General features: G+C 37.7%; 1 protein-coding gene across 3 annotated transcripts in view; it reads right to left on the bottom strand.

Annotated features, from left to right (window-relative positions):
* The window catches only part of LOC124172206, a 47,147-nt gene that overhangs the window by 7,170 nt on the left and 17,050 nt on the right, over window positions 1–22,927 (bottom strand). For 2 of the 3 annotated variants that reach the window (XM_046551628.1, XM_046551630.1), the window contains one exon: window positions 5,739–5,811. In XM_046551628.1, the coding sequence (XP_046407584.1) occupies window positions 5,739–5,811 (73 nt within the window). Of the gene's footprint in view, window positions 1–5,738; window positions 5,812–17,569; window positions 17,767–22,927 lie in introns of those variants that run through there. The other variant, XM_046551629.1, reaches the window with a different exon arrangement.

The raw sequence follows: 22,927 nt of genomic DNA, 5'->3' as shown, positions 1-22,927 counted from the left end.
CTATGCATCCATTCCAATTGGCCACTCAACAAAACTTCATGAGGAGTACGAAAATATCCAGATGATTCTCCAGAAACTTCGTTATAACCACCACCAATGGTCTATCTGTGTTGATTTGAAAATGGTTTACTTTTTGCTTGGACAGCAAAGTGGATGCACAAAATTCCCCTGCTTTATCTGCATGTGGGACAGCAGAGCAAAGCACGATCACTGGGAGAAAGTTTCATGGCAATCAAGAGACACATTTACTGCAGAAACAGCTAATATCCTAAAAGAACCATTAGTTGATAGGGACAAAATCATTCTTCCACCACTTCATATCAAGCTTGGTCTAATGAAACAATTTGTGAAAGCATTGGATAAAAATGGTGACTGTTTCAAATATATATGCAAATCATTCCCTGGACTCAGTAATGAAAAATTAAAAGCTGGTATATTTGATGGTCCCCAAATTCGGAAACTTATGCATGATTTGGAATTCATTACAGTTATGAATTGCATTGAAGCATCAGCGTGGAGCAGTTTTGTATCTGTTGTCAAGAATTTCTTGGGTAACTACAAAGCACATAATTATGAGGAACTGGTGAAAAACATGCTCAGAAACTTCAAAACCTTGGGGGCAAATATGAGCATTAAGATTCACTACCTCCACAGCCATCTTGATAGATTTCCGAACAATCTTGGTGACTACAGCGAGTAACATGGTGAAAGATTCCATCAAGATTTTCAGGTGATGGAAGAACGATATCAAGGTAGATGGGACCAGCACATGATAGCAGACTACTGTTGGAATCTTCAGCGTGACTGTCCTGATGTTCAACACGACAGAAAAGAAACAGAAAAACAAAAACACACAGGCAGAGTTTTTCGAGATGCTAATTACTATATTTTTCAAAGACTGTTTTTTTCATTCGTTTTCTATTACATGCAATATGAACAATGGATCAACATTTTTGTGATTATTTTCATATGTTTTCTCATTTTCATTTGCTTGTGTGCACAATGTATCTCAATTAATATTTTGAAGTTTTTTTATCTACATATCCTATCTATATACAGCCGGCGTGGTGACTGACTCACTCATGGATACAAATTCCCGACCACTTCTAGAAGTGCTGGAGAGCTGAAATTTGGCACGCTTGCGGGGAACCCGAAATGATCCGGAGGAAAAATCCGAAAACCGGAAGTTTCCGCCACGTGTCGTCGCTAGGACGACAAAATGGCCGAAATCGGGCTTTTTTCGGGGACAGTCTTTCGGTTTTTATTTTACTGCGCGCGAATGGTGTGTGCCACACGGATCGCTAATGCATTTCCTGAAAGCTGATAAATGTGGGCACGTAATTACGTAATGCTGTTAATTTCTTTTTAAGAAAATTGCAGCCAAAATGGCGTCCAAAAATTCGTTTTTCTATTAAAATTTCATAACTTCCGCTCCCTTCGACTTAATTTAAGGTATAGGATAACGAAAATGATTAATATATATGCTTATAACATCGTCTACGAAATTTAGGTAACAATTTTCTTTCGTCGTCCTTGGTTACTCAGAAAAAAATTAAAATATTCCGAAAATCACCGAAAATTACGATTTCCGAAAGATTAACACAAGATTATGTCAATTTTAACCTGACCGATTTCTTTCAAACTTTGTAGTTACATACACTTATTTATTGTCTTTCAGAAAACATGAACGTTTAATAAATGATTTAATGTATTTAACCGCGAAAAAATAAAAATGGCGGGTTATACTCACTTTTTTCGGGGACTGGTTTGCTTTTTATTGTTTTACTCTCGAAATATAGATGTCATAGGGCACACTTCTGTTAGATATGACAGTAAATGAATGTGACCATATAGTATTGTCATCTTTAAACCCCCCGAAACCCCCTAAAAAATTAAAATTTGCACAAAAGTAGCCTTTTCGGGTACTTTTCGTCACAATTCCGCCCTTTTTCCAAGCTTTAACAGTCATCGCTACGGGATTGATGTGGACGATAGATGACCGCTGGCAGTAAAAACCTATAAACCCCCGGTAAACCCTCATACACCCCCACAAAAAATAAAATGTTGCATATAAGTCTACTTTTTGGGTATTTTTCGTGACTATTCCACCGCCCCCAACGACTCATCCCCACGGAATTTATGTAAATGGATGGTGAACGCCAAGAGTACGCACATTTAAACCCCCGGTATCCCCCTTAAAACCCTCCCAAATGTAAAATGTGTCATTTAGTCTCCTATTTGGGTACTTCTCGCAAACATTACGCCACACTACCCGTCCCCTCTGAGGTCTAGATCCGGAATATTTGGTGAGGGCGAGCAACCGTAAACCATACGGGAAAAAATACCAGAAACCCCCGATCACCTCCTGGAACATCGCTGAAAAAAAATAAATGAATTTTAAAGTCGCCTTTCCGAGTAGTTTTCGTCACAATTTAACCGGTGCCCCTACCACTTATTAAAACCCCCGAAAACCCCGTGAAACCTCACAAAACATTTCTAATAAATCGCCTCTCCAGGTAAAAGAATCGTCAGACCACTGTTCCGGACCCCTAGGACTTATCGGCACGGAATTTATGAGAACGATTTGTGACCACTGGTTTAACACAAGTATAAAGCCCCCCGGTATTCCGTTGGAACCCCCGCAAAAAATGAAAAACTTGCCATTAAGTCTTCTTTTATGGGTACTTGTCGCCACTATTACTCCGCGTTGCACTACCCTTTACAATCATCGCTACGTGATCACTGTGGACGATTAGTGACCGCATGCATAACACATTAAAACCCCCGAATCCCCCTGGGCACCCCTCTCGGTGGAGAAGAGCATTAATGAGAACTAAGCGGAGCAGCCGCGGGGGGGCTCATCGACCCCAAGGCGGCGAAGCCGCCCCACAACGATGAACGGCGAAGCCGTTCCGAGAAGTGACTGGCGTAGGCGAGGGGGAGCTTCAGTAACCTTGGGCGGCGAAGCCGCCCTGACGTTCAAGCGGCGCAGCCGCTGTAGACTCCACCCATCTCAACTCACACTCAACCCCTGGGCGGCGAAGCCGCCCTCCAGCGAGGAACGGCGAAGCCGTTTCGAGGAATGAGTGGGGCGCCTCCCTACCCCCTGGCCGGCGAAGCCGGCCCCTAGCTGAGGTGAGATTATTCGAACTTCAAAAGTCTTCGAGCGACCACAAATGTAGACGGCGAAGCCGGAACCGGGGTTTTTAAGGGGCGGAGCCCCTTAACGAGCGCGCGGAGCGTGCGAGTTGTAGGTTATAACAATAAAAAGAGCCAATTTAGCAAAACAAATGACATATTCGAATTCAGGGCCATAAAGTTATTCTAAATTCACTGAAAATTAATGGGCAACAAAATCACTGTTGACCAGTGTTATTAATATCCCAAGTAAAAATCGTGGCACAAAAGCAATAGGAAAACTTGCCCAAGAATAACAGAACAAAATAAAGTGACAATTAGCGGCTAAATACTCCCTCAAACTTTACAGCATGCGCTCAGCGTATTTCCCAACTCCCTACGGTTGTTTACGCACCTATGACGTCACGCCTGGTCTCGGCAATGCTCGGGTGTCTTCGCGCAGTGGTCGGCTCAGAGAAATTTTTCTCGATTTTAAATGCAATTTTTTTATTTCTGTCGATGTTGAATCGAGAAACTTAGGGTATTTTTGAGAGCTAATGTATCCATTTTACTTATTCAAAATAGTTTTTAGAGCAATCTTCGACCCATGCAAGTTCCCCATTGCCGTAAGCAATCACTAGTATGCTATATTCCTTACACCATCACCACACTGTCAACGATTCCTTTTTTATATCCACAACAATTAAGGATACTTTGCTATATATGAAAAACATCATAATTTGCATTTACATACTTGCATGCCCAACATCAAACTCAAGGACACAACAATTTAAGGAGGCATTATCACTTTGATTATTGCTGCTAGGACAAAAAATCTACGATTTTTACTCACAAATACCACCATAAAAACAATATGTAAGTTAACACAAAGCCACTTACGGTGTTAATGGTAATGGAGGATGTCAGTGTTAGTATTCGGCCATTTATGACGATATTGTACTGAGACAAAAATCCTCCCCAAACATTTCATGTAAAAAGGGACACGGAGTGTGAAGGATAAGCTTATCTACAAAATATCTGTTTTCTCCAAGAATAAGGACAAATCCGTGGTAAAAGGGAAAGTCACAAGAATATACAAATGAAAAAATAACCCATAACAGCCATTAGATACACAGAGGAACCTGGATAATTTGAACTTCTTTAATTCGAAATATACTTTAATTTAAATATTTTTCTTGGTCACTGGCAATATTTATTCAAACAGTGCTATAAAATGGTGAATAATTCAAATTTTATTTTGGATATTTTGAATTTTGGTGTGTCAAATTAAGGTATAAATTATAATCTGTGACACAAAATAATTGCGAATCTATCAATAAGTGAGTGTAGCGATCATGGCATCAACCTCGTCGACAAAAACCCGTGCCCATGAAACTTAAGACTCTGGCTGAAAAAGTTGCTTTGGTTAAAGAAGTGGAAAAAGACGTTAAGAAAGAACTCAGAAAACACGAAGGAGCCAAGTGCAGCTGATGCCATGAAGCACGTACAAGAGCTCGTTTTCTTGAAAGCCGATTTAATGTAAGTGATTCATACTTCAACTCATTGAATATGTTGGAACGTTTTATAACAGCAGACTTAATTCGAGGAAACAGGCGAAGAATCATCCTTTAAAAAAAACAGATGGCTTTGTTAAATGGTTGCCATCCCAGGAGCTTTATGTTCATGTTTCAATATTGTTAGTCAATAAAGTACACGTATTCAATGTTTATTATATCTTTGGTTATTGTGATTTTATTGCAGTGTATTGAGGCCGCTACACACGGCTAATGATTTCATTGATGATGCTGATCATGCTGAATGATCGCGTGATCATTCAGCATGATCATTAACCATGTATGACGTAACGATTCGCGAATGAACCTTCATGAGCATGACCATTCAGTGAAAATTAGAACATGTTCTATTTTGCTCGCATGATCCTGTGAATGATCAGCATGGTCATTCACCATGTATAGTGGACTTCATACTATGACACCTTGTCTATAGACATACATGTTTCTGTCTTGTTTATAAACATACATGATTATAAGTTGACAGTGCGCAGCCATTCAGATGTTGCCTTACGGTATTTTAAGGTTAGAATAAAACTGAAACAATGCTTTACTTCGTACTTTGTTGAAATAAATATTTCTATTTTAAGGTTACTTTTAGATTGTTCATAAGCATTAGTCAAGGCATTTACACTTCAATAGTGTCAATTTAATAAAGAGTTTTCATTGGAAAGAAGAATTTTATTTTTTGTGCTTTTTTATGAAGGACCTCTTGTAATCGGATTTTTGGATAATACAAATTTTTTAACTGGTCCTTTGATGTTCGATTTATCCACGTTTCACTGCAATATTAACCAAATAATTTCAAACATAATTTATATCCTCAAATAGGGTTGGGTTTGGAAACAATAATATTTTAAATCCAAAGACGATTTCTGCATGCGAGGTGTGGCAAGGTTAATAAAACTATAAGCTTGAAACATTAGTCGAAAATAAAACTTCGTGTGGATTCGAAACTTCTCATCATAGGCAGATCTACGGGGAGGCATGTGCAGTTACAAAAAAACCCTCCATCGTAAGAATTATTAGCTAATCCTATAGAGAACTCACCTGATGCTTCTGCTGTAGACTTAACGGCCATTGCCAAATTTTCAATGAACTCTCCATTCTCATTGAAGGTAGGCTGAAAGTAAGCAATGGAATTCCCAAAATTCAGCAATGCACAGGGAAGATTAAATAAAATAAATAATGAAGGCAACTTAAGTATTACACAATATAATAAAAGCTGGTAGCATATTTCCACAATATTTTTATGCATTTGACGTATATGGGCTCACTGAGCAATCCTCTGGTGTAACAGAACGAAACGCATCGTATGCAATAAAATACTGTGGAAAAGTGCTATTATCTTTTACTTAAATAGTTCGTACTTCCACCATATAACGCCAAAATCTGTTGAACTTATTCAAAATATTACATCCCTGTGAAGAGGTTAAATTCCCTCACAACGAAATATGACGGCAAAATGATGGAAAAGTGTTATCTTCTTTGAAACTAGCAACTGAAAGTCAGCGAATTAAAGCTTTCCGCAGATTTTCAATTTTTATTTAATCAGAATGACCAAATGCCTTATTTTTTGTGGTACATTTGGAGTTTTTAATACTCTCCTTACCATCAGCTAACACAAAAACACAATCATTTTATGACATAAATTTTAGTCCATCACCCTATTCCATTTTTGGGAGAAGTAATAGCAGAGTTCACTAACAATATGCTTCTGGGGAGCCTCTAGTTACCAATGGCTTTTATACAGTTGAGTGACAGCTCACTGAAAATATGGATGATGAAACTCCAGAAGACATTCCCCTTCAACCCAGCTCGTCCTCCCAGGATTTCAATGGTTCTATCCAAAAATATTTTATGAGTCTTTTTGCACTTACACCAGCAACCCTGTCACAGGGGTTTCTTTGCTAATAGGAGTTGTGCATCTATGAGTAGTGGAATGTATTAATGTTTCCTTGAGTAAGTATATTCTGGTTACAGTCAAATAGTTAACATTTAGGGCCGGTTTTATAATGCCTGGTTAAACCTCACGTTAACTAACGTGGAGATAACGGAAACGTGGAGTTAAACGAGAGGTTGAGTTTTATAAAGCAAATTCTACCGCCGGTTGGCTGATGGGAACTTTGACGAGAGGAAAGCGCAGCTACTGTGTTCTCATGCTAAAAATTGATCGCGAATAGTGAAACAAACGAAAGTCGAAATTGACAAATGGAGTGTGAAGTAAGGTCAAAGATTTATTTAAGCCGTGTCCCAACTCGTTAGCCATTAGGCATCGTGTATTTAAAAGTCAGCACGGATTTATCCGCTAATGAACGCGAGCTAATAATTAAAAAATATAGGATGACTAAAGCCGCCACGAAGGAAGCGTTCAGGAATGCTTTCACGTATTTTAAAAGAAAAACACTAGTAGAGCAGTTACAGGATAACCCAAAAGCATTTTGGTCATATGATAGAGAAGTTCAAGGTAAACGATCTACCGTATGTTCGCTGAGAAACGAAAATGGAGATGTGTTGACAAGCAGTTACGATAAAGTCAATTTATTAAATTCCTACTTAAAGAGCGTGTTCACGGAGCCTTCCGGAAACTCACCCGAGACCGATGACAATCCCTGTATACATAAGATGCCAGTTATTGACATTAGTATGCTCGGAATAGAAAATATATTGAAATCGCTTACTCCAAATTAATCACCTGGTCCAGACGAAATCCCTTCTCGCGTATATAAGGAACTAGCCTCAGAAATTGCCCATTAGTTGCAATAAATAATATTCAGTAAATCCATCAAGCAACACAAAGTACCTAATGACTGGAAAATCGCTAATGTAACGCCAATATTTAAAAGTGGAGATAAGAAACAGCCATCTAATTACAGTCCAATATCTTTAACGTCCATCTCTTGCAAAGTCCTTGAACACATCGTAGTCAGCTCGGTAATGAAACACCTAGACGCGCAACACTTATTAATGGGAACTCAACATGGATTCAGGAAAAGTAGATCGTGCGAAACTCAGTTAGCGCTTTTCGCCCACGATATTTTAGTCTCCGGGGAAGACAACATTCCAGTAGACGCAATTTTTCTTGATTTCAAAAAGGCATTTGGTAAAGTACCCCATGGAAAGTTAATAATAAAACTGAAATCTTATGGTCTAGACGAAGATGTCATTTCCTGGATTAGAGAATTTTTAGCGACCGCGTCCAAAGAGTAGTATTAGACGGTGCAGTCTCCAATGAGGTTAGAGTCACTTCTGGCGTTCCTCAAGGTAGTGTCATTGGCCCACTCCTATTCCTTCTTTATATAAACGACATTGGCAAAGTAGTGCAGAGTAAGTTACGATTATTTGTAGACGACGCTGTAGTTTACAGAGATCCCGTTCCAGCAAAGATATAGATGAACTAACGAATGACCTTGCTGCTATCCAAGCTTGGTGCGATGCTTGGCAGTTAGAACTAAATTTGAAAAAAATCGTCGTAATGAATTTCTGGAAGAAGAACAACTCCCTACAGCGTAACTATATCATTCGGGGCACCCAGTTAAAGGCAGTTGAATCCGTGAAATATCTAGGGGTTAGACTCAATAATGATCTATCGTGGAATAAACATATTCGAGAAATAACCGGTCAAGCTAATCGTCAAATGGGTTTCGTTAAAAGAATATTAGGAAAGTGCGACGACAAAGTGAGAGAAATTAGCTACTTTTCCCTCGTTAGACCACATTTGGAATACGCTGCCAGTGTTTGGGACCCTCATGAAAAAGGCTTAATAACAGAGTTAGAACGCGTTCAAAGAAGAGCTGCCAGGTATGTGAAAGGTCGTTACGATAGTCTTGTTAGTGTAACTGACCTCTTAGATAAACTCGGATGGGAATCTCTGTCGGACCGTAGATTGAAAAATAGACTAAACCTTTTAGATAAATTCAAGAGCAGTGTCTTTTCTGACGAAGTTAACCATATCTTGCGGACGCCAACGTACTACGGAAGATAGGATCATATAAATAAAATAAGAGAGATAGATTGCAGAACAGACAGATTCCGAATGTCATTTTTTCCACGATCGATAAGAGATTATAACGGCAGCAATAGAACTCGTAAATAGATTGCATGACTTGTAGTGTAGCCTACCTACCTATGTAAAACTTAATGCACGTTTCTGAATTTCTATTCTGTATTCTATTTCTAACAGCATGTAGTAGTATAGTTTGTTATCATACGGGACGTTTTTTGGACGGTGTGGTGTGCATGTGGGAGTCCAAATGCATGCTGCATGCTGGTGATTGATCACCCCCTGCCAAACACCCTAGAGGTGGCTCGCAGGGTATTATGTAGATGTAGATGTATTTAGCCGGCCAGATTCTGGGCAGCCAACCACAAGGGAGCATGAATTGGGACATCCTTACGCAGGTGCTGCCATCTACTGGGCACTAGGCCAATGCAAAACAAAAGATTTTTTTTAAGGTCTAACCATGGGATCACCACTTTCGCCCATACTAGCCGAGATTTTCATGGACCACCTAGAAGAAAAACTATTCAAGTGACACCCACAGTATTGCCAAAACATTTTCTACTGGTTCAGATACGTCGATGACATTTTGTACTGCTGGACCGGCACCAACAGACAGCTAGATAGTTTTCTCCAGCTCATTAACTCACTACATAACTCTATAAAGTTTACAATGGAATTGGAAGTTGACAAAAAATTAAATTTCTTAGATTTGTCTGTGGAAATTCAAAAACAAAACCATGTCTTTTCAATATACAGAAAACCTACTTTCACAGATCAGGTCATCCCAGCGGATTCATGTCACCCTATTTCACACAAACTAGCTGGTTTTCATTCCCTAATCCATAGATTAATCAACATTCCTTTGAATAATAATCACTACCATCAAGAACTCCTGACCGTCCAGTCAATAGCAATTAACAATGGATACACTGTGGAACTCATCGACTCTTTGCTTGCAAAGAAAAGAGGACAACAAGCAGTGAACCTCAACACCTCTCTCTCCCCACAGCAGACAAGTGACCCCGTAAATGGTGCAAAATTCCCTTCATCAAAGATCTCTCCTACAAGATTGCCAACCAAATCCCTAAGGAAAAATTCAGAGTTTCCTTTTACACCCCCACATCATTATCCCAACTCTTGTGTAAACACAAAGACCTATTCGAAAGTGAAAAACTGAGTGGTGTATACGAGATTAAGCGTTGCGAGTGCCATGCGCAATATATAGGTCAGACAGGAAGAGATTTCAACACGAGATTCAATGAACATAGGAAGTGCGTCGCCCATAGTAACCCAACTTCGAAGGTGGCCAAACACATCATTGAGAGCGGCCACAATCCAAACTTCACAACCGTAGTTCTCGATAAACATACCAAAAGGAGGAAATTAGACGCCTTGGAACAATTAGAGATCCACCAACGTAAAAATTCCCAGGTTTCCCTTTTCAACGACAACCTCTACCTTTCAAAATGGCTCTTGCTTTCCATTGTGTTCCAATAGTGCGTTTCCCAGAAGTGTTACAATCCCTTCTCCCCCTCCTGTCGCCCATTCCACGTGAATGAGATCCCACAAGAACCATACAGTGAATCCTAACCGCCGACCCCCCGCTCCCCACCGAAATACTAGGGCGGATCGGAAAAATTGATTTTTTTCAAATTCAGGGAAGGTCGAAATTCGAAAAATATAATATTTAATGGTCATTCCCTATAGGTTTTGCCGAGTTGATGCCCTTTTAGTCACAGGTGTCGGACAATACCGGAATAGAAGTGCATATCCAAAGTTCGCACACCTTTATAGCCACTCGAGAGGACTCTTCATAGACCGTAGGCTCCTTTCCTGCGTTCTCGGATCTAAAAATATTTCATCACTTCTCTAAATGCTGGTCACATCGATTTTCTTTATCGCCGACGAGGCGCCAAATAAGGGACAAGTCTCACGATGCATCCTTTTTTACTTTCTACCAACTTCAGATTTATATTATCCAAGATGAACGCCCTCCTAGAAGCACACGCGGGATGAATTTTGCAGTATTCAAGGCGTGGGAGGGGGAGAAGCGAGCGGGGAGGGGAAGGGATCGGCCAGCTGATCTTGTATCCGCCACGCTGCATGGGCGTTGGAATATTTTCTTCGCGGAAGCGGACTCAAATTAGGCATTTTGTGGCAAAACGGTGGCAGATACGTCAAAATGCACGAAAATTTTGCCGTAAAAGAGCATCAACTCGGCAAAATCTATAGGGAATGGCCATAAAATATTATATTTTTCGAATTTCGACCTTCCCCCCCTAAAGTGCATTTGAGCGAGGGTCAGGGGTTCACCTAAAGGTCTCAAATTTTTCAAGCCTTATTTTTGATCGGACCCACAACTTTTTTCATTGGGCCAGATGGATTTGAAAAAAAAAATCGATTTTTCCGATCCGCCCTACTACACACCCTCAGAAGAACGCGTCCTCGAGGACCCTACTAATCCGCACGGCAGCCTACGGGCACAGACGACGTCTTTCCCCCCCCTCTTCCACACCATTCACCGATGGCCCTCGGAAACAACACCCGAGGATAAGAAGACCGCCAAGTGTATTCAAATGCTTTCATTTCTATGTTCAAATTTTGTTAACCCTGGAAAAAACCTTTAATTCCAACCTTTTTACCTCCTCTGGTTTTTCCACTCTCCCCTCCCCCCACGCCTTGCACTTCTACCCATTCCAGCCACTTCCTTGAGGAATTTTCACCCCATTTCTCCTCTCTCAGTTGTACCTTGAAAATGATGTAGTGGCATCGAAACTCGAGTCGAATTAAATTTTATTTTTGTGGAAAATTGCAACTCAGTGTTTCATTATGAATCAATTCCTTTCCATCTTGCTTGATTCTCCGAATTTTATTCCAAAGATAACTCAAACAGCATCTTGTATATACTACGTACGAAACGTAAATCCTTTCTTTTTCACGCAATCTTTCACATGCCTCACTCATTCCTACATATTTATCTCCAAGAAATACCAAGCCGTACACCAGATATTGTTAATGGACTTACCTAGAATTTTTATTGCAGTACTTTGACAACCATATCCTTTGGAAAAGGAAATACGAAAATATTTCAACAGCTTACCCCCTTTCACCTCATAACATATATCGTCACAATTAATGGAGAATTCCATAGTGACTTCACATGCTGGTAAATCAGAATGCAATTAGTAGGTACGATCTTTTTCTCTCTTTTGATTGCCAAATAAGAAACTTGGATGTTCTTCCAATTCAAACTCTTTGTAAACACCGTCACATTTTGAATTCGTTGATGAAGTCAGTAAAACCAGGCAATAATAGATTTCTCTACCTACATTCCTGCTTCACCTCTTTCCTTTCCTCCGATATGTAATTCTAATTCTAGTATTTTTCACCAACTCACGTTGGCTGGCACAGATCATAAAAAACGCCTCCTCCGGCACAAATAGGGGTTGAGCACATGATTTCCGACTGCAGTTCACAAAATTGACAATTATTTATTGGATTGTGATTATTATATAACTTGAGAGGTTTGTAAGGATCTCGTAGCGTATTACCGAAGAATACGTCGAATAGCATGAAAACAGTGATCCACTCCGGATTTATCACTGGTCTTATGGAAATATTTCACTTATTAAATTGTTATTATGGTGTTAAAAATACTGGAAATTGATTGCTGATATCGTAGATACGGATAAAAACAGAGGATGCTGCGCTTGGTCGATTATTTCTTCTCTATAATATCATAGGGTACTTCAGCATTTCAAAACATCCGCCATTTTCAATAATTTAAACTTAATGTTAACCTTTTACCCAAGGGAAATACATGGTTTAGCTTGACTACCACTTTAACGCTCAGATTTGACTTAAACATCGATTATAAACAGAATTTTCGGACTCAACCGACGCTTCGCTTAAACTCCAGTTTAACCAGACATTATAAAACCAGCCCTTAGAGTATCCAAGTGCATGTCAAGTATGACGGCACTTCACGCTGAAATGTTGAAATAACATGATTGGAAGTCGGCTTCCGAGTGAAAAAATGGGGAAACATCAGATGCAGCTGCATTGCAGTAAAAGATTTCCATGCAGAAACATGTAATTTCCCATGGAAATCATGGAAAAAATGATAAAGAGCAGGATTTTTTTAACACAAAACGTGTAAAGAAATTGTGAAAAAATTGCTGCACACATGAATCAACCCCGGGACGACCGAATCGTACATGGGCACTATGACCATTGGACTACGACACAATTTATCAGAGGCGCAGTTTATGTGGCAAAATGTTTGCCCTGTAAATGTTTAACGGCGTCTTTTGTTTAAAAATTGGTTATATAACCCCACGTGGAAGTATATTTGTGGTCAGCATACCACATACTAGACCAATACAAAGTTTTATTGAAATCCGAGACCCAATTTTTGAACACTCCCCTAGTTAGCTTCGATACTCGGTATCAATACTTAATTTAGCACTTGCATAGTAGAAAACTACATGCAATTTGCTCCTCTTCCTATTGCCTCTCATTTAACAAGAGATTTTCTTTACTAATCCAAATGTAAAAGATAAAACTCTCAGGGAACTCAACCAATGCCAATGAATACTTATCAACCCTTTTGTGCCCACCATCAGGTTGACCCAATGGGCAACAGGGTGCCTCGCAGTTGCCACTTTTATTTAGGAGCAAAACGTAATACCTGGCAAAAGTTGCGTACCCGGGTAACTATTACAGATATGATTTTTTAAAATCTGTTAATATCTTCTGTTCGCAATTCTGTCTTGAAATTTCGAAATTTTCAACAAAAAACGTTAAAAATGTAAATAAGTAAAATTTGGTTTTAGCAAGCACTCATTTTTTCCAATAATGTATAACATCGGTCTTTCGTTGATATTTTAGATCAAACACGATAGCTATATTCCTTCCAATTAGCGAGAAAATGACCTTTTCTCGTGTCCCCGAAAGAAGTTTTGTGGGTAGGCAACCCGAAACGCACAGTCTAATTTCACGCTATGCATGCGATAAATGACGCGAAATAGAGATGCTTTTTCTGTCAAAACGTATAAACCATGTCTGAAGTTGCCAAGGGTAGTCACTAGGAAGAGTTTATGATCTTTTATGCCATCGCCGAGTGTATGCATTCAGGCCCAGCCCATCACTCCAATTAGCGAGACATTAGGGCAAGTCCTAGGCAATTACCCTCCCACTCCTTCACCATCATCCTCACCACAGGAATCCATTGGGAAGTGGTTATATTACCATTGGTTTTTGCAATGATATATTTTGTTGCATACTACAATTTGTTAATCATTTAAATTAATTCTTTGATCTGTTTTGTGCATAAGCAACTTTTTAATCAAATTTTAGCATTAAAATGACAGAGTTCTGGAGTAAAAGTCTTAGTACCTTGAGTTCACTAACTTTGTTGTTATTAACACTAGAAATTTGTTAAAAATTCGGCTATGGAAAAAAATATCAGTAATTCGTTATTTGTAAGAGTAAATTATAGAAAAAAATATGTGCATGTTTTAATACCAAGGTAACTCCACTCCAAAAGAGAATTCAGCACAGAGAGATTTCAAATAGTCTTAATCTACTTGTAGCATGGAAAACATTTTCCTATTGTAGGCACCGGTAGGAAAGGGTAGATGTTTTTGGCAAAGCACTGTATCACATGACCGTAGATGCCTTCTTGTTGGTATGATGCCATCCTTGTGTCCAGCTTTCATTTTGCTATAGCATTACATGCTTTTTTGAAAGATTGGAAAGTTAAAAAACAACATCGAGATACCTAGAAGCTTTCATGGGCAAAATAGCTGAAGAGAGAATTGAGAAAGCATGAACAAATCATGTAAGTCCACTACCCCGCAGTGGCTAACTTACTATAAATAGACAGTGATTGCTTCATCAAGACTGAGATGACTAGAGTAAAAGCACGTAGGCAAGTAAACAATCACACAGTAATTAAAAATCGCATTACAAAAATTTATAAATATTTACAAATAACCCGTGAGGCTGCGTCATTAACAAAAACTTTTTCCAGCACAGAAATTTGGGTTATCAAAAAAGAATGCACTACACAGGAAATTAAGATGAATCCCAAAAACTATAGTGTATTCCAAGAGACTTCAGTGACTATGTAACGTAGAGCACAAGAAACTTATTGGATAACGATTTATATCTGTTAGTCAAAACCATAAACATATTTTTCCGTGCTATGACCTTGGCGATAACAGCCATGAAGTCACTCCGATTTTGCAATATGAAAACTCCTCATAAGTACTTACTAAAACTATGGTAAACTTTTTCAACAAGACATCTCAATTTACATCTCCTTTTTGAATTTAGCTTCAAAGGAGATTAGGTTACCATCACCGAGTAGCATAAATAATCATAATATGTACCCAGCATAAGTATCACCAGATAAATACAGAAAGAAAGCTGTTTCCTGGGGCCTAAGGTCATTTAAATACCAATTCATCTCGGTGCCTTCTGCATAATCTGCTCAATAGAAGCTATTCATATAGCATGACTGGGCCAAGGTGTTTCATGAATATGCAACATAAATGTAGGCTACTGATAACTTTTCACATAAATCATGTTCAATGAGTGAATGTATTTTGTTATTTTTTTAAATTCTAGGTGAGGAAATAAAACTGTAATGCCATGAAAATGCATAGGCAAGCACCATCATTATATTCATGATTAACGATTCAATGATTGCAATATTCATACGTCATCAACCACTCCGTAGTGGCTGCCATGATGTAGATGTTGCGTCATGAGCACGGAACGTGTAAACAAGGAAAGAGTGTTCACTTACCAAGTTATCAGTTACCAAAAGGTCTATTGCATCACTTTCAATTCCATCTTGAGTTGTTCCATGCAGCATTTGATTATTCTCTTCTCTTTGAGATTCTTTATTCTCCACTTGTACTTGACACTGGAAAAGAATGCAGGGTTACATTCAATAAAATCCCAATATTAATAACATATTTTTAATAATATTCAATGTAGTAGAAGTATGTATGTCCTCATCAGACTCCTGTCATCAAAAACTTTATCCATCATAACCAAACTTTAAATTTGTGACACCAAAAAAAGACCGACCCTTCTGTATAGAGCTGTATCAAGACTCATCGACAAAAGAATAGAAAAAAGTTTATCATGTATCTTTTAAAATGAAGTTTTTAGAACAGCTTTTTTCGACCCATAAGAGATAATTAAAACTGGAAAATAAAACACAATAGGGTACTCAGGCACCATTTCAACTTGCCAAACCTAGTCGCTGAAACTTAAGAGCTGCAGATTGCGATGGGAAGGGCAATGCCAAGACAGATAGAGGCCCGAGGAAAAAAAGACTGAGAAGAAAACCCTGATGGAAGACAACCTCCAGGAACCCCCAAAAAAAGATTGAAGGATTAGATGTTGATTGATACAGGGAGTATGGGAGTCTGCAAGGAGGAGGCAGAAGATATAAGAAATTGAAAAAGATAAATATATTCACCATTTCCCAGCCTAGCTATCCATGGAACCTTACACTCTTCCAAACTTAGGGCACGAGAGGGGGTCACTACTTTGTCCATTGTTTCCTTGAATCTGTCTATAACGGGGCTTATTTTGAATAATCAGTCAGTCAGAGGAGTGTTAGAGTCAGAGAACGTACATAGGTTCTCATTGATTTGAAGAGCTTGGAGAATTGACATGAATTGATCATGCAATTTCTCTCTCCTGAAGCAATCAAAGTCATATGAGGATGGCCTTTTCAATAATCTTTTCAATAAAATATGGGAAATTGTCATAATACTGGTATGAAAAATAAGGCCACAAAGTGGGGAAGTTCTTCTATGGTTTAATATTTCCATCTACTAATTTTTCTGCAGGACATGCATTGCCCATTTTACATCCTTGTATGTATATACCATTGGACCGGATCCATTTCTCAGAGTTCGGCAGCATGAGACTGCATCAGGGGAAGATGTTCTCAAAAGCATTTTTTTGTTGGAGAGGATGCCAAATAAAATGCTTGTAAGTATTTAAAATATAATGGAAAAAGTCAAGTAATGAGTCTAATTCAAATGTTAGAGAACCTATGGATTGGGAAGTCTAGCCAATGTGAATGAAATGTATAAGTAAAAATAAATTGCATTGTGGAACCTGGATTTCGCTTAAGTTATTGTAAAATTTATGCAAATATGGTTATTATTTCAAGCGTACAAGCAAATAATCATAGTGATAAAAAAATTTTGCAATGATGAAATCATAGCAAATGAAATTCACTCAGAAACTTTTAAGGTACAAGAAAAAAAGCATTTATTATTTATCATAAGGAATGAATAACACATACCAAGAGTATGCCCGACATTAGGCAACCAGCCAAGCAATTTACCACGATAGCATTTATTGACACTAAAAATAAAAATAACTACAAGGGAAAAATATTTCCATTCCTTTTCGTAAAACCAATTAAATAATCACATGCTAATCATTGTGTGAAAGTTCGTAAAGAAATATTAAACACCTTGTAATAAAGTATCTTACCCATCTTAATCAACTGCAAAAGGATCTTTCTTTATTTCACTTTGAATATTTGTTAAAGTTTTTTTAAAGGTATAAGAACAATTGTGAGAATATCTTACTGTTTTCTACATTATAAAATGAACGTAATAATGAAATAGGTTATAAAAACCCACACCCAAAGACGTCCTTGCAGAGCAAAACTGGGTAAAATAGAAAAAATCGGAAAAAAAATTTCCGAGCTTTCAGCACGGCAAATAGGTAAAGAGTGGAGAATGACCATCTCCGATACCCTAACACCGGTGGCTGACGCTCAGGGCGGAAAATAACGCAAAAGGGAATCATGACATAACCTTACGTCATCAGCCACTTGGTAGTGGCTGCCATGATGTAGATGTTGTATCATATAGCACGGAACGTGTTAACAAGGAAAGAGTGTTCACATAACAAGTTATCAGTCGCCAAAGGGTCTATTGCATCACTTTCAATTCCATCTGGAATTGTTCCATGCAGCATTTGATTATTCTCTTCTCTTTGAGATTCTTTATTCTCCACTTGTACTTGACACTGGAAAAGAATGCAGTGTTACATTCAATAAAATCCCAATATTAATAACATATTTTTAATAATATTCAATGCAGTAGAAGTATGTATGTCCTCATCAGACTCCTATCATCAAAAACTTTATCCATCATAACCAAACTTAAAATTTGTGAAACCAAAATAAGACCGACCCTTCTGTATAGAGCTGTTTCAAGACTCATCGACAAAAGAACAGAAAAAAAAGTTTACTATGTGTCTTATAAATGAAGTTTTTAGAACAGCTTTTTCCGACCCATAAGGGATAATTAAAACTGGAAAATAAAACACAATAGGGACCATTTCAACTTGCCAAACGTAGTTGCTAAAACTTAAGAGCTGCAGATTGCGATGGGCAGGGCAATACGAAGACAGATAGAGGCCCTAGCAAAAAAGACTGGGAAGAATACCCTGACGGAAGACAACCTCCAGGAAGACCCAACAAAAGATTGAAAGATTAGATGTTGGTTGATACAGGGAGAATGGGAGTCTGCAAGGAGGAGGCAGAAGATATAAGAAATTGGATGAAGACAGTTGGTGAGGCTAAACACCATTTAGGGTATAAATGGCCATGGGAGAAAGTACCTAGTAGTACACGCAATAATTGTCACCAACCTAGGGGTTAAATGTTCAAATCCCACCTTTTGTCTGTAAATAAATGCAAGACAGCTAAGTTTGAGGGCCTTTATCATCTAAATGAGGCAATTAATTTCAATAGAATATGAAAGAGAATCAATTTCTTCATTGGATCATTTGTGTCAAAAAATTTCCGCCCCATAGTATTTCCTGTACATATTTTTTTCTAAATATATATCCGTTTTTTGCGTGTAAAATAAAGTTGCCCAAACTTGAGCTCTATATATCCCCGTACTGTTCATTCCAATAATTAGGAATTTTGATGTAAAAAAGCCAGATCTATTCTAAATAGTTTTTAGAAGACAAATTGCTTTCATCACGAAAATTGATGGATGTTTTAAACAACACAAATATCTGCTAACTTCCAAACCATTTGACCAATTGAAATTTTATTGGTACTGTTGTTTGCCGTGGAATGTAAATAATGCAAGAATTTAGATCATACCCGTTAAATGGCAGCAGTATATTTAATACCGTTTGATTATTATTGTTTTGTTGGACTCTGGTTGTCAGTTTTTCTCTGCCTAGTGAGGAAGGCCAAAACAAAACAACAGAAAAGAGGAGGTATCTCAATGCTGTGCACAGTTGCCATATCATTTAGTTCGATGCATTGTACCCTGGTAGTATATGAATCGCCCACTTGTTGCCTCGGCCGAGTTGGTAGCAACCACGCACCTCATGTCTCTTCCCTCTCCCACGATGGAGCTGCCAGTACACATGTAGAAACATTTAGATAAATATTGAGTGATACTGACTTTATAAGCAATATTGTATGTAAATGTTATAAACAGGAGTCTTAAAATCATTGTACTTAATACATCAGTACCAATCAATTTTCATTTCATCCATTGGTTTTGAGGTTAGCAAAGATTTGCATTGTTTACAACAAATCTATCAATTTCTGTTTTGCAAACAATTTTTTTTCTGCAAATGGTCAACCAAATATTTGGCTTTCTTGTATCAAAAAGTTACTGGAATGAAACTTGTGGGAATACCAAATGCTCACAGTTGGGCAACTTCATTTTACACACAAAAAACGGGTACTATGTATTTAAAAAAATTAAGTACAGGAAATACAATGACCAAGGTGAAATTTTTAAATTAAATTATCCAACATAGAAATAAGTTATCTTTTGTATGTATTTGGGTCATTTAACTTGATTGCCTCAAATAGATGATATAGCCCATCAAACACTGGTATCTTGGTTTTATTTTCAAACAGTATGTGGGTTCCTGCGTGAGGATGCATATTTGAGTGCACCAACTGCATCATCGTCATTTCATGCTACTAAAACTAGTTTTCAAATAAGGATGAATTTTTTTTTGTCACAATTATCTCAAAATAAATGTTTTCTGGCTGACATAATCCATCATGATGGGAGCTAGCCAGTTCATATTGCATTTTGTTACTGTGGTAGACTACAAAATTATCAAACATTACTGCATGTCTTGAAAACTATGCAGACATGTCAGATACCATTTTTTTAGTTGGCAGTACATATGTATGATGAAGCAGTTAACTCCTCGGTTCCATTTCATGCCTGCATGCTTTCAGCCACCTTTTGTGTTCTACAGTAAGAGAGGATTCTCAGAGGGACTTTCAACTGCTGGATCCATCATTGGCATTGGGTTGCTACTAGAAACACTGTATTGCATTACAATCAGGTATATTTGCAACCCCCTCCAAAGATGCTTTTGTCACCCAATGGTGGAAAGAAACTCCTATAAAAGGAGTTCTCTTTTGGTCTACGGTTGGCAATTTAATTCTCCATGCGCCCTCCAATCTTAAACCTTTACTTATCTCTGGTTGTAATATCTTGAGTTCTCCATCCTTACCTATAAAAATTCCCCTTCCATCATCATTTTCAAATTTACAGTAAGCCCTAGTATCCATTTTTTTATTATTTATCACATCTTTAGCAATATACTAGAAAAAATGTGTCTTAATTTTTTTCCATTACCCAATTTTTAATGTACTACAGTCACACTCTTATTTTAATTGTTTTTTTATCAGAAATGGATGGATGTATTTGTTTTTGAAAACCCTAGAGCATAAATAAACTTCATGCTTCAATGGTCTGCCAATAGGGGACCAAACCAATCCCCAGTTTTGATATGCCATTTGCCATGTAATTCACATTTTTTACATTTTATATGCTTCTTCAAGCCATAAAATAATGATATTAGGCAATAAATGCAAACATTCGTATAAAAATGATTATATAACTATACATTACCACAAAATAGTCTTGTTTCAGTGCTTAATTTATAAAGGGAGGTGCTCAATTTCTCTTCTAGACCACGTTGGGGAAAAATTTTCTTAACTCACTTGATGCATATGATTGGCACATGTTTTAAGGGAGTGGTTTCCAGCTTTCCGTCATCTACTGCTATCTTTTTACGGTCTCCTCTCTATGATTGAGAATGAGGTATGGATGATAGATAAGAGTTTTCCAGTACTATTGTCAAAGAGAAAACATAAGAGCCCCATTCCATTGCATGCAAGCTTGACTGATGTCGTCATTTGAGGAGCATTACAAATGGTTCACAGAAATGCCTGCAGCATGGAAATGAGAGAGTTCAATTCACTCCTGATATTTTAATTTGAAATTAAAATTTTCTAAATATCCTGTCAAACTTGTGATACCCTCACACAATACACCTACATGTTTCCGATATTTCTTTGCTATTTGTCAGCACTGTAATGAACCTTCAGACTTCATAACTTTCTGGAAAAAAATGAAAATATAAATGCAGAAAATTATTAATCTTTAATCTGGAAATGATACATTTAAATATGATTTAAAATGTTTTATTGCTCTAAATAAAATATTGGAAGTACATATTACCAATATTTCCAGCAAAATTGTTGCTCTCTATGATGGAAAATGCAACTGAGTGATATGATATCCTCTGGATAAGATTTTACAATGATATATATATATATTTTTTTTTTAATAAATGAAAAGGAAAATTTGTATGAACAAAGAATTATTGGAATGAAATATATTGTTTAACAAATCAGAAATGGGACAGCATAATTAGAATACTTTTTCATTTACTAATTACTATACATTAAATTATATCATTTTTAAATAAACATTTAAATAGAAAATATAAAAAAATATTTTTTTCCCACTGGGTAAATAATTATCTGCATAATAAATTCCTGTGATACTTCTGGAAACAGTCAAGACACAATCGAGGCTTAGCCTGGCAGGTGGGGCTATAATATGATGTGTCTTGGTGGTCATTCTTCTTGAAGCACTGCCTACATCTCTTCTATTTTCGTATTTCCTGTCTTTCTTGTTTTTCAGATAATCAGGAAAGTCTTGATATGCCCTTGGTTTTGCATGAGGAAGGCTAGGATGACTATCTCCTGAAAGGGGTCGAAGGTACAGATACCGTCATAAGAGATTCTATAATTTGAATTATGAAGTCGATGACGGTAATTTTCCAAAAATTTTCTTTGAATAAAAAATAACAGTTCAGCAACAGTAATTTCAGTAGGTGGATTCCCCATTTTTAGTACCATTTGATGGATATCTTTTCAATGGAAAAGTAAGACATCATTTGATCCCAATGATCAATGCCACAATTGTAATTGCTGTATTCAACCACCGCCTGAGGCTTTCTTGGCGTGCACCCTCGTCTTTTCGTGGATTTTTTCATTTCTTTCACTGAACTGAATTCAGCACTGATCATCTGCACTTCCCTCTTATCCTTCAACCTTAGGATACAGATTTTATCCTCAGAAAAGGCCTCCACTACCTCATCTTTCTTAAATTCCTGGCAGAGCATCACAAGAGGAATACCTTTCTTGCCTCTCCTCAGTGGTCAAGTTTGGTTTCCCATTTGGATGGAATCTAAAAAACTGTTATAAAAGTTATCCATATAAAAAGGATCGGCTGCAGTAAAAATGATCCTCCGTCATTTGTTTACCATCTTCTCTGAATGCCCTTTTCCAAACACTTCTGAGTTGGAGGACTTGCAGCACCAAACCCTTTGCTGCATCAACATATACAACTTTATTGCATCCTGTAGCACTTTCCCCTCATATATTCACCATTTTCCAGCCTAGCTATCCATGGAACCTTACACTCTTCCAAACTTAGGCCACGAGAGGGGGTCACTACTTTGTCCATTGTTTCCTTGAATGTGTCTATACCGGGGCTTATTTTGAATAATCAGTCAGTCAGAGGAGTGTTAGAGTCAGAGAACGTACATAGGTTCTCATTGATTTGAAGAGCTTGGAGAATTGACATGAATTGATCATGCATCTTCTCTCTCCTGAAGCAATCAAAGTCATATGAGGATGAGCTTTTCAATAATATTTTGAATAAAATATGGGAAATCGTCATAATTCTTGTATGAAAAATAAGGCCACAAAGCGGGGAAATTCTTCTATGGTTTAATATTTCCATCTACTAATTTTACTGCAGGACATGCATTTCCCATTTTACATCCTTGGATGTATATACCATTGGGCCGGATCCGTTTCTCAGAGTTCAGC

Source organism: Ischnura elegans, assembly GCF_921293095.1.
Source record: "Ischnura elegans chromosome 13 unlocalized genomic scaffold, ioIscEleg1.1 SUPER_13_unloc_1, whole genome shotgun sequence".
Lineage (NCBI taxonomy): Eukaryota > Metazoa > Arthropoda > Insecta > Odonata > Coenagrionidae > Ischnura > Ischnura elegans.
The sequence above is the reverse complement of the archived record's forward strand: the minus strand, read 5'-3'. Positions and strand labels throughout refer to the sequence as shown.